The following is a 13,537-nucleotide window of genomic DNA, read 5'->3' as shown; positions in this document are numbered from 1 at the left end:
ATGAAACTCACAATCTAATTATTTTGTCACCGAAAATATGCAAGTCAACTAATACCCGTCCCCCCGTTGCAGCTGCTCAGGTGGTAAAATGTGTCACCAAGTCCATTTATCTTTTATCTTTAAGGCTTCAGGTTGTGTTGTTTGTTCCCCTGACAACCCCGATAGGCTCGCACGCTGGTGTGGTCATTTATCTTCTGCAAAGCAGCCTGTTTTGTTTTAATCATTATCATTATTTTGTCCTGATAAGAGCCTTTTGTTTTCTTTAATCGTTAATCAATATAATTGGTTTTTTTGTTTTGGCTAAAGATAAAGTTTTACAAGCTGTTTTATCTTCACTTTGAAGGGTCAACGTATTTATTTCTCTCTAAGATTTGTCTCAACTCAAACTGTTGAAATATTGTACAAGGATATAAGGCAGGGGTCTCAAACTCAATGTACCCGGGGGCCACTGGAGGCAGAGTCTGGGTGAGGCTGCGCCGCATCAGGGATTCCACAAAACAAGTTGTTCAAAAAATCCTCAAACATCATTATTAACAGTTTTAATGAATTCTTCTGAACATGTTAGTCCTGAACATTAATGAAACATTGAATGAAGATCATGAACGGTTCGCCTGAACATGGTTTCTCTTACCTCCTCCTTGCTGCCAGAGACTTGGCAGCTCTTCTTCTCACATATCTGAGCCACATTTGTCTTGAGAGAAGAAGCAGTTGAGACCCTCAGAATGTCTAGAACAGGGGTCGGGAACCCGCGACTCTTTGGTTCCTCTGCTGCAGCTCCTTGAGCCTCGGTCCCACTGCGGTATGGTACGTTAAGGCAAAGCGCTACCAGACCAACTGTGTTGCGCAGTCCCACTACAGAGAGTACGATAAAATGTAGGCGGGTTGTGAAGGACGCAGGGATGTAACGTCATTACACAACAATAGTGGCCAGATCCGCAGCTCTGCAGCCACTGTGGAGTGCCACTTTTCAATAAATCCAGTCAATAAAACCCCCAGTGTGTGCAAAGCAGCGTGTATGACCAATACGGATCGTCACTCCGTGAGGAGGAATGTTGCTTCTTGCTGATGCTCACAGCCACAGAGGCTAATGCTCTCTTAACTCCAAATAATAATGAATCACACAACTAAATGACAATGAAAGCCACATCACTCACACTCATGGTTCTAAAAACCCTGATCTCCCGCATAAATACGCCGTTTTAATAATATGTAGCGTCACGGAGCTGATCGCTGCAATGAATTATGGCAGTTTCTGTTCGTCGTGTTGTAGATGCAATTATTGCTGTTATATTAGGTTTGGAGTGTTGGTAATGGCTGTGTTGTGTTTTTATTGCTTCGTTCATGTAGTTAGTTCATCTACTTTAGTTTAATTTATTAGTTGTAAGATGGCAACTGGGAGTGAAGAGTGTTTTGTGTGTTGTGTCGTCCTGCCATGGTGTTCTTTTTGGTTTTAAGCTCAAAATAAAAGCCTATGCTGCTTACAGCAGGCATATAAGGCAAGCTCAACTTCTTGAGTTCTTCTATTACATGGCTCGCTACAAATTTACAGTGGCTGTGATTTTGTTTAATTCTTTAATCGAAAAAAGCTCAGAGCCTCCTGTGCTGTAAGCTCCTGGATCTGATTTTATTGATGCAATTCATAACAACAAAGGTCACATGGTCAAACTTCAGGCATTCGCTGCAGCCAGTCGCAGTCGCCTTTATTTCTGTGCTCCCGCCAGCGGACGGTCGCTGGCTGAGTGGAAACGTCGGCGGTCTACTCCCCTCGCGGGCCGCACTAATATTATACTTTCATATCAAGGTGGGAGCCACAAAATATCTTTTGGCCCGTGGGCCGCGAGTTTGAGACCCCTGATATAAGGCCTCGCTTGTACAGCGTTTTCAAGTGAAATCGCATTGCTTTTGCGAGAGTCATGGAAACTCTGGAGGTAATACATTTTTATTGTCCATCTACTGAGCATGTGCAGAACAACTATTTGCCATGAAAGACTGAGAACCAGCATTAGCCTCAAAGTTAGAGAGTTTATAAAAACACCCATAAAGCAACAGCTCCAGGTGAAGTTTTCTGGATGTTTCACTGTATTTTACACCAGGAAGTTTCATTAAAATTTGCTTTATGTTGAGATTGTAGTTATTTTCTCTAGTAATTGTTTGGGTTTTGCTCAGAGATAGTCATTTACATCTCGTATACTCTGCGTCACAACGAAGAAAAATGTTTAAACTTTTAAATTAAAGGTTTTTAGGGCTCTATTTTACTGCTCTGGCCCACTCAAGATGAAACTGGGCTGAATGTGGAACCTGAAGTAAAATGAGTTTGAGCCCAGCTGTACAGGATAACAGTCTTGAAAATAGATGGAAAATAAAACAGTAACCGTACTGCATTAGAATGATGGTGGCAATTTATATAATCCTGTGTTTCTGTGTGGAATATTAACTAACAAAATGGTGAAACTTCGACAGAGATGAAAGTTAATGTAAATGAGAAGGAGGGGAAGAAGGAAAGATAAGAAAGAAAATGTGAGCGAAAAAGACGTAGAAAGTTGAGGAAGACTAGGGCCGAGGTGGCACTCTGTCCAGAAAGAGAAACTGGTGAGGAAAATCGAGCATTAAATCCAGAACGGACAGAGTCATTTCTGTTCACGAAACCTGTTTGTCTCATTTGCTCAGAAAAAGTCACACTTATTAACAGTGTCAATGTCAAAGAGGATTTATGAGACAAAACCAAACAAGTCCAGTGTGACCAGACCACCAGAATCCGAACACAAACATTCTTATTCATTCTGGTGTGTATTCTTCTGTTGACCTTATTAATAAGCCGATTGTCAAGTTCAGCAACTGTTCTGAAAGCTTCAGCTCTTCGTGTTCATTCAGATTAATTTCTCTTCAGAAGTCAGAATGCTGGACCTTTCCTGGTGCTGATGGTGGATCTTCAACCAGATGTCATCCTGAAAGAACTAAAACCTCCAGTTTCCATGAAAGTCTTTCCCAGGTCCGAGGAAAGGAGATCTGTACATAACACACAACTTCCCGCCAGCTTTCTCCACAATGAACAGAATGAAAAGTAAAGACGGTTCCAGAATCACCAATGAGCTCCTCCACCTGAGTCTTTCTCCAGAAGTTGACCCGTGTTGAAATGTATTATCTGTAAAATATATTTAGTTGTTCTGCAGTCAAGCTCTGCACTTTTTACAATTTTCACATCTTATTTATTTTCTCTCATTTTGAAAATGAGCCTGACTGTTATTTAGTAAATGAGAGAATATTGTATCAGCAGTTGTTGGAGCCAATTAAGACTAAATTTTCTTTGTCAAATTATTGCAAACTTACATAATGATAAGAAATGTTATGTGAACTATTCTTCTTTTCCTTGATTGACAGTGATGATTGTGTGGCTCTTTCCTCCTCAGGAGGAGGTGCAGCTGGGAGTTTTCTACCGCTACCTCCCAAACCGTACAAACTAGGATTTCTGAATGTTTGTGACATCATCTTTTCATTTGCTTAAATAAATTGTGCACCTTTAATTGAAACTTGACAAACACCTCCGCGGGTGTTTTTATATACTGCGAGTCAAAAGTATCCTCTTCTAAAGGCAACAAGAGGGGCCGCCAACAGCAGTCATACATATATTTTCAGTTACATGATAATAAATATTAGCAAAACGTGCCTGAATTGCACTGAATTCATTTGATTTGACAGTCTGCTGTTGATTTCATGCAGATGTTCATTGACCTACAAGGCTACTTGAATATAATATATCCTCCCTCCATCACCCCGGGACAATTCATAGTCACCAATTAACATGCATGTTTTTAGACTGTGGGAGGAAACAGGAGTAAATATACAGTGTATATATATATATATATATATTTACAGTATGACACTAAATGGTTTGACATTCTGGTGTTGCGGGCCTCTGAACATTTTACTCGGATACCCCTGATCTCCACTATGTTGTTGTCCTATGTTTTACCGGGAAGTGAAATATCTGCTCTCCAGATCACAGCTTTCCGATGTTGAAATTCATCCGCCACATCCAACTACATGGCAACACAACAAAACCCGGAGCGTCACAGTTTGAGGCTCTGCAGGGAGACTCCTTCCTCCATCTGACTCCATGAGTGGGTCCAACCCTCCGACTTCCTTCACCACCACGTCTCTAATGAGCGGTTCTACTTGTTTTCTTCTTTTTAAAGTCCAGCTGTCTGCTTCATGTGTGATCAACACTGAAGGGTGAGCTGGTATTTTTCCCCCTCGGGGCAAAACGAAATCCCCCCGGCTGGGAATCAGACGACACGCCGTCAGTCGGTGTAACGAGAGCACAGTGCTCTACGGCGCCACCTGCACCTGCTGGAAATGTCTCATCACTCCAGGGAAAAGTGCTGACACTACTTTCATCAAGTCTTTTTTTTTTTTTTTTTTTTTGAATTTCCACCTTGTGTGTATTGTTGTGGGTTGAGACGGTCGGATGGGCGCTGTGGAGGTTATATAAGCAGCCGTTTTGGTCGAGTACGAGGAAAATATTTGTGGATTTGATTGTCGTAGGACTGAAGCATTATCTCTGTAACTTCCTTTAAAAAAAATCTATTTTGTATATCTTAATATATTAAAATGTATTATGAGATTACATATTATAACTATATTTTATAATACTATATATTAAAGTATATTTTTAATGCAATAAAAATGTGGTTTCTTCCAGGGATGAGCAACTTTAAGAAGAATAAAATGTGAGCAGAAACATCCCCCACAAAGTCTAATGAGAATTATTGTTATTTCAATGGATACGAATCAATTTGATATATTTTTCCTTGAAATAAACATAATTATAGTCATCTGGAGCAATTGTATTCTAATTTTTAGATGAAGTTAAAACTGTAATCATCCAGTATTCCTTGCACATTGCACTTTTAATGCAATTTACATTTATTATTTATTTATTTTGTGCAATAAGAGCGTCCTCTCTGGTTCCAAACAACACATTGGAAATGGTGTTGTGGTTATTGTCTTGATTATGTACTTTCAGGTTTATTGTCATTTATTCTTTGTATTCTTTTGCTACTCTTCCAATTATTTTCCTCTCATTGCCGTAAAGATGCAAATTTCTGCATTGTTTGACAAATAAATAAATGTCACGTCTCATTTGACCAAACTTCTACTCTGCAACAAAGAAAAACTTTAAAGTTTGTAGAGAAGCAGAGAATGAAACTCTTTAACGGTCATATTGTCCCCACTGTAAGATATTTGGTTAAAAATGGCAACGCTCATAATCATCCTTTTGTTTCTCTCATTTCTTTAATTTTACCAGGAGATAACAACGGGTGGCCTCATCTTTTTGACAAGTACTTTGGGATGCCGAGTTACAACGCTGGAGCCAAGTCCAATGTTTGCTGTAAGTACCTGGAATCTGCATCACCAGACATCCTGTGTCATTTAGTAAGTTTACGCGACGTCTCAGGTGAAAACACATCGCTTTTGTTTTGACGTTTATGAAAAGTTTCATGGAGACAGAGTCAGAGCTTTTTCAAAATGTTCCACCTTGGGAGCTGTTTTGTAAAAGTTGTGCTCCGAGCACCGTTCTCATGTAAACAGACGCCCAAAACGCTGCAAACGTTTTTCGTTTTCCTTTAAAATGGTGTAGTGTCTGCTTGCTCATGTGGATTTGTTGGGTTTTTCTCTTTTCTCTGTTAAAAGCACCTAGAAATGACTGTGTTGTATTTGGTGCTATATGTAATAGATACTTCCCACATACTTATATATATACATAACTCATAAAACATAAGTTTTTACTATTTTCTGTGAAGGCTTGCATCAGGAATCTGCATGCTGCGCCGCAACACTGTACCACCTTGAAAAATAAATGCTGCCATGTGAAGCCCTGCTTGTGCTTATGATGCACATTATGGGAGCGCATGTAACGCCACCGGTGAAAGGGAAAATAAAAGCTTGCAACTATGTAGTGCGATCCAGGAACCAGGAGACGGACTGTATTCATCGATTTGGTCCGGGTCACTTCATCTGAGAGAGCCAGAAAACATTGAGTCTCCTCGGCGCTCTGTTGTCGTTTTTTCACGTCCGTCCTGTTTTAGTCTGGAGCCCCAGAGTGGCCATAGAGAAAAATAATAATAATAGCAATACGTGAATGAATCAACATTTGGGCATTCCCTCGTAAATTTCTGCTCCTTTCACGTGTCTGAATCAAATGCTTCAACATGGAGGAATGGAGGTGTAGAATGATAAACACTCTGATTAAAGTTCTCGTTCATATGAAGCCATTAAAAGACATTTTATGGCTAAAAAACTCCAAGCTTTCATTTACAGTAGTTTGTAGTTTGTTTATTAGTTGCTGATGAACCAAAAGTCTGGCTTCATTATAAAGAAGTTCTGTGGAGCGTCTCATAGCGGAGCGCCCCCTGCTGCCTCATGCAGACCTCAGCCTGCGGTCATAACGCCAAACAAGACCTGGAAGTGAAGTTAGTGACAATGATGTTACAATGAAAAGCCTGAAAAATGAAAAACTGCTTCTCAGTTATAGATCCGATGCAGCTGACTTTGTGTGACTGCAGGAGCTCTGCAGCACAACGGCTCGAGAGCCTCGGCTCCGCGATCAGCCATTCAATTATCTCGCTCCCTCGCATTATTAACTGAAGTGAACGACTTATTATATCGTTCCCACGCATCATTATTATTTTTTTCTCTATAACCACTTCGGGGCTCCCTTTTCGCTGTAGATTTCAAAATTCCAGTTCAGCGTCTCTTCCACCTTGTAAGTAGCGATAACTCCGCCCCCAGTTGATGACGTGTCAGGCCCCGCTCTGGCCTCGCTCTGGCCTCGCTCTGGCCCCGCTCTGGCCCTGCTCTGGCCCCCCTCTTACCCAGCAACAATGTGGGGCCAGCTTAGCACCCATTTAGACCTTGATAGGCCGGGGCTTTGGCGGTGGAAAGACAAAAGAACTGGTGCTAAATCTGGCCCTGGCCCAGAACTAGTACCTGGTTCTTTCTGGTGGAAAAGCCCCCTGGGGGAGGACTGGATGATGGATGGAGCGTATAGCTTCACAGCAACCGGGAGGATGCGCCGTGCAACTTTCTAGCAAGTTATTGAATCGACGTACCGTATTTTCCGAATTATTGAGCGTACCTGGATATAAGTCGCAACCGAAAAATTTAGGAAGGAAAAAAAAAAGTACATATATAGAGCGCACTTGACTATAAGCCGCAGGTGTCCAGGCTGTTTGTGTAGGTATACTTAAATATAGATTGTATATTTTGTATAACTACATTTTCAAAAGCTATAATTTAATCATTGATTATCAAATGGTGTATATATTTTTGGGTGTGTGTTATGTTTGTGATTGCACAAAATGTATGAAATGTCACATGGCTGAAATGAATGAATAAAAAGTAGAAGGCAGGAAGTAGGAAGGTTGTGAACTCTGAATAAAACTCAGCTGAAAGCGTAAAGAGAGAGCAGAAGTTTCTACTCAGATTCAAGTGCCTTTATTTATCCTGCAAGGGGCAATTCATCCGCAGTTTCCCCGTGTGTACATTTACATACATGCATAAATTTGGTCATCAGTCAGCCATCAATCAATCTGTCAGGAATTAGCATGTGACAGGGAAATGTCAGAACAGAAGAGATCAATAAAACCAGATAAGATAAGCACAAAGCAAGACAGTAAAATGGAAAGAACAGTATTAAAAAACAATAAACAAGACAAGGATAATGCTATTCAATGAAATGTTAAGAGATTTTAAAAACCTACTAAAAACATACACAAGTACACAGTTCTACAAAGAAGTAGCACATCGGAAAATGCATGTACATTGTGTTCTACACTACTTTCAGATCAAATAATCCCTCTGAATCTAACCTCAGCTGACTGGGAGACACACTCATCCACACATATAGTCAACCATGTTAATGCACAGGGAGAACCTGCAATCTCTGGACAGCATGGACCTCAACCTGTTGTCTTTCACTAGATTATATTATCTGGACTGAGGGAATACACCCAGAGGAAACTGTCCAACCAAGCTTTCGGTTTAAGGGGCTCACCACGACGCCAAATCCAACAATAATCTTTTTTTTCTTGATTATGTCCTCTCCCTCTGTAATCCTCCAGAATAATCCCTTCCATTCACTGAATTCACAGTCGTTCACCGCGCAGCCAAGTTTCATCCACAAGCGTCAACTCCTCGGCCACACGGTTTCCCTTTGTGTTGCTTTGCATTTGTAGTTTATCACCAAAAGTCAACACTGCAGCACAGAACAAATATGGACCTGCATGGGTTTTTCATTACGTTCCCCACTGTTACTGTGTTTGTTTTCTATTCTTCATCCTTTGAACCATGCGGGGAAGAAAAGGCCATTTGTTTCCTCTTGACCGAATGTCTGTGAGCTTCTTTTCTCTCCTCTGATGAAAATGGCTTTCGAGAGGATTCATAGTTAGTGGAGATTGCTACCGAGATATCTCAATGTGGAAATGATGCTTTTCTTCTTCTTATACTGCTTATTTTTAAAGATGAACAGATTCACCTGGAAGTTGTGCATCACTAAAGAATTTGACTTCTAGTTTTATTAGACTGTGTATGAAACAACGTAGAGAAAAACCAGGACATGTACCCTCAGCAGCAGGCCACAACTTAACTCAGCAGCATCATATGGACCAGCAGTAAGCTTGTGTGAGTTCAGCAGTGCACACATTTAACAGATCTGTAATATAAGAGGAATTATTCGGGATGGCTAACGCCGTCCTGTGCAACACGCTGAGTTCCAGTTTCTATCTTTCGGCTTTCGGCTCAGACTTCCTCGTATGAAGGACAACAAGCTCTCCTTCATCCCTGAAGCCATTTCCCTTCAGAATTCAGGTCAGGGTAGGAGGAGTCGGACCTGATATCATGATGCTTCTCACAAGTCGGCTGGATTTTGTAATAAGCACTGATGGAGCTTTAGCGATCTTGTGTTTTCTCGCTGATGGCTGTTGGAGCCGACCGATCAAAAGAGGTCTGGCTAAGAAAGGAAAGTAATGAACCAGTTTTTCTGGTTGTCTATACATGAACTACTCACGTTGTGCTGCTTTATATTGCCCCTCGGGGATAAATAAAGTTTCTTGAATCTTGAATCAGACACCTCGGTACACAAAGTCTAGTGGTGTATACTCCTGGGTGCAAAATATACACGATATTATGCAGGTGATCATAATGTCATAAGAAATTTATATATTCCTTTTAAAGCTGGACTGGCTTCGCCCACACATGCCCATCTTGGGAAGAGGAGGAAGTACTTCCTCTCATGGTGCCATGTGCCAGAGCAGAGCTGCCTAATTGTGGGAGGAGTCAAAGGGAGGGCCTACCTTGATTGGGATTGGCTAAACCCCCGATGACACTATATAGGGTTTGATTTCTGATTGGCTGGTTGGAGCAACACACTTTTTAAAACCTGAAACAAGCCAGGGAGAGAGAGGACAGACTGTCTTCACTTCTGGGACGTCAGTCCAGGTATGGGGACGATTAGTACTGTTGGTAAAACTTTAAAAAGTGAATTTAATTTCCCTTTAAAAGGTGATTCTTTTTCTTTCCACTGTTCATGTAGAATTGTTGGGTTTCCTTTGTAAAACTGCCTTGAAATGGCGCGCGGGTACCGTTGGTAATGTTTTCTGCTTCATATAGACCGCCCCAGCACCTCCACTACCATCCATAGTCCTGACACCCTAAACCCCCCCAATAAGTAGAATAGGAATTTTGCATTATACAATATGACCCCTTAAATTAGGAGCATTTCATCCTAACTAAGCAGATTTTTCCCTGGTTATATTCAGTTTTTAATACAGTTTCTGGGATTTAGTGTCCACAACCGATGCTCCGGTTCCGCCTGCTCCTCCCAGAGGTCGCCATCCTCTCTGCCGTCCAGAGAGCATTTTAAAGCCTTTGAACAGCTTGTTAACAGTGATAATTTGGTATTTTCTACTTCAAAACAGGTTCAATGACATATAGCACAATATTTTCATCCTCTTCAGTTTCAGCATTGTCTGACAAAGGGTTAATTAACTTTCTTTAAACCAGGAAAGCAGCTGTACAATTTCTTTGAGCTGTAAGCTTAGACTTCGTTTTACATGCAGATTCTGACCTGATCTGTATGAGTGTAGAATAATGATTAAATCTACAGTGTGAGGAAAAGCTATTTGCTTTATGCAAATGGGTTTTCCTCTGCGATTCGGGATCATATGGCAGATTCTAGCACAGCATACATATCAATCCATTTTAATTCCTTTTCTCTGCAGGCAAAATCTCAATCCACCGACGTGACGAAAATGTTCATGTTCTGCTGCAAGTTTTATTATTAGATTTGATTCCGTACGAGGGTGAAATATATCACTCTCGAAGCTTCTCCGGGGGTTTCGTATATCCGGAGCTCATGAATCTAGTAAATGTAAAACCATTTGTTCTAATTGTTTTAGTGGCTGCTCATTATCTTCTCACTTTCATTTGGGTTTTTTCTCCGGCTGGTGGTTTTACAGATTCGCAGTTGTTGTTTTTTTTTTTTTTTATAAAAAAAAAAAAAAAAGTTTTGAGATGATGATGTGTTTTTTCCAACACTTCCAGTGTAACTTTTCCAGCCGTCCGGCGACATTCTGCGCCGGCAGCTAGTTTTTACATGCGTCCATCTTTTGCACGACTCTCCTCCATCACAGGACAAACTCAGAAGACGGGTTTCTTCCTGTTTAGAGGGGCTTTTTGCTCTCCTCCATCTGCATGGACGCTAAAGAAATAAAATTCAGTTGAACTTTTTTCCTTTGTCTGTTGGTCGCACACAGCCAATAACAAAAATAGATCAGTGAGTGAAAACCTGCTCGTAAAATCTCACATTACAGACACAAGAACTCTTTTGTTCCAGCCACCATCAGTCTGCTCAGCAGCTGTAAATAGATGTGTCAGTTTATGTATTCTGTACATTGGCCTTTTCTTTTCTTGTACGTATGTGTTTCTGCTGGCTCAACAACATACTCCCTTCTGGGATAATAAAGTTCACTTTGAACATGAAAAGAATTCGATGACATACCTGAATATTCATTTACATCCTTCTTTATTTTCATATTGGCTTGTATATTGAAAAGCTTGTATATTTAGTTGCATACTCTGATGTTCCCTTGAATATTTACATGTGTATTGAAGTTCTATCTACGCAAATATTTACTTTCATATTTTACGCTCTTGCATTCATAAAGATTACTCAGTCTTATATCCTTACTTTCATATTTATATACAGAGTTAGAAAACCGCCGTGCTTTTCTCCCTTCGTGCATTTCCATCATTAATGCAGTGACGGTTACGACTCGCTGTGAGAACTCAAAGTAGCAGTAAAGCCCAGATTCCTGAGATATGAAGAAATGGTGATGTAGAGAAATGATGGTTGGATCAAGACAAAAAAAATCACCTCCGTGTAGCTAGAAATGTTCCTAACATGTCCAAGAGTGTCTAGCTGCAGGACCTCCACTCTCAGGATACATCCAAATGGTCCCTCATATCTCCTAACAATCCCGCCTATCTCCTAACAGTCCATCCTTTCCTATCCACTTCTCTTTAGCCCCAGAAGTGTTTAAGTGGCGGCCATGATAAGGAGGGTTGGACTTCTCATGAAGCTAAGGAAAGGAGGCTCAATGCTTCCTTTAGAACCTCCTTTAGCCTAGGAACCACTGATGCTTCCTTTAGAACCTCCTTTAGCCTAGGAACCACTGATGCTTCCTTCAGAACCTCCTTTAGCTTAAGAACCACTGATGCTTCCTTCAGAACCTCCTTTAGCTTAAGAACCACTGATGCTTCCTTTAGAACCTCCTTTAGCTTAGGAGCCACTGATGCTTCCTTTAGAACCTCCTTTAGCTTAAGAACCACTGATGCTTCCTTTAGAACCTCCTTTAGCTTAGGAGCCACTGATGCTTCCTTTAGAACCTCCTTTAGCTTAAGAACCACTGATGCTTCCTTTATCAAAGGAGACCAGCTCATGTTCCCCCACAATTCCTTGCAGCGACAACATTTAAAGGAACCGGCTCATCGGATCGTTCAGGGAAACTCAGGATGACTGAAAAAGGAGCAGATCATGTAAGTTACCAAAGAAATAATCTGCCGAGAACAACTTGAAATCATCTAGAATCCAGATCCCAACTAGGAATGTTCTGGATGTTATAGAACCAACACAGTAAAGTCCAGTTTTAGTGCAGCTTATTCTCACTCTGATTGGTTCTTTATTCACCTGGCAGCCGTTTCCCTTTAGTTCCTCTTTTCCTTTCATTTACATTCAAACCTTGAGATGTTTGACATTAGATCAGAGGTTAGAAGGGGAAAGTGTGAGAAATGCGCTTTTTGTAGTCCATTTTTATAATTTGTAGTTTTCTCACCACAGCAGACGTCACTAACCTTCACCGCCGTCGGATTATTATTATGTCTCTTAGTGAAAGTGTGGTCTGATTGTCAATACAACGTGATCGCCTTTCCTTAACTCCTTTATGAGGCTTCCTTACACCTTTCCTAACTCCTTTAGGAAGCCTCCTTACAACTTTTCCTTAACCCTGTGACATTATCTAAGGGGTTAAGGAAAAGTGGATAGGAAAGGAGGGACTATTTGGATGTACCCTCAGGCTCCCTCCACTGTCAGACAGGAAGTGCCTATTCAAAATAAAATGAGTCAGAATGAAATGCCAAAATGCTCTGGAAAATTCAGAATGCGTTAGTCAACAACGCAACATTAAAAACGACTTTTTTGAAAGTAGTACTGTATATATCTTTTTTGCCTTTTTATCTATTATGGCATGTGTACCCTGAGTATTTATGGCCATAAATTATCGTATATTATACTATTTCTGAATGTATAATTTCCGATCATTTATGGCCACAAATGATCATATATTATACAATCAGTAATAGTATCTTCTATGCAGTATTTTTGATCTGAAAAAAATGCAACTCGTATAGTCTTAGGATATAAATGAATACAAAATCAGAGTTTGTGACTTGATCAGTTTATGATTGCGATGTATATATCCTAGGTCTATACTCTAGGATTTTAGAGTTTAATCCTTTATAAATGTCATTGTTCATTGCGTACATTCACAAAATCAAATAAACAGTTCATAATAAGCTAAAGATATCTTACAAAACCAACAGAATAAATAACAGCAGAACAATATACTCTGTTTGAATCTGAAAAGGGGTGGGAAGAAGTGTAACTTATCAAATCCCACCCCCCTCCATTAATAATAGCATGTTTGGTTTTTGTTCTGTTTTATATTGGATAAAGGTGGATGATATGTACAGTATCACACTTCTTTTTCTTTTTTTTTTATTTGAAAAAAGCATTAGCAATTTGTGACAACTCATATTTTACATGTATTCCATTTCCCTTTGTCTTAATATAGCATTATGTACATATTCATTTGGGCATATTGTCCATAGTCAGAAAGTTTCGAGAGCATATTAAACATTCTTTCACTGAGTCCAATTTTGCATGTTTGCTCTTCAGTATATCTAAATGATCTCGCTTGCCCAC

The 13,537-nt window shown here is 40.2% G+C and overlaps 1 protein-coding gene across 1 annotated transcript in view; it reads left to right on the top strand.

Annotated features, from left to right (window-relative positions):
- Window positions 1-7,155, top strand: part of LOC308111040 (relaxin receptor 2-like) — a 64,366-nt gene extending 57,211 nt beyond the window's left edge. Inside the window, exon 3 of the mRNA XM_080465748.1 lies at window positions 5,306-7,155. Within this exon, the coding sequence (XP_080321874.1) occupies window positions 5,306-5,481 (176 nt within the window). The 3' untranslated portion in view covers window positions 5,482-7,155. The remainder of the gene's footprint in view (window positions 1-5,305) is intronic.
- Window positions 7,156-13,537: the final 6,382 nt, after the last annotated feature.

Source organism: Lipophrys pholis (genome assembly GCF_963383615.2).
Source record: "Lipophrys pholis genome assembly, chromosome: 6".
NCBI lineage: Eukaryota > Metazoa > Chordata > Actinopteri > Blenniiformes > Blenniidae > Lipophrys > Lipophrys pholis.
The sequence above is the reverse complement of the archived record's forward strand: the minus strand, read 5'-3'. Positions and strand labels throughout refer to the sequence as shown.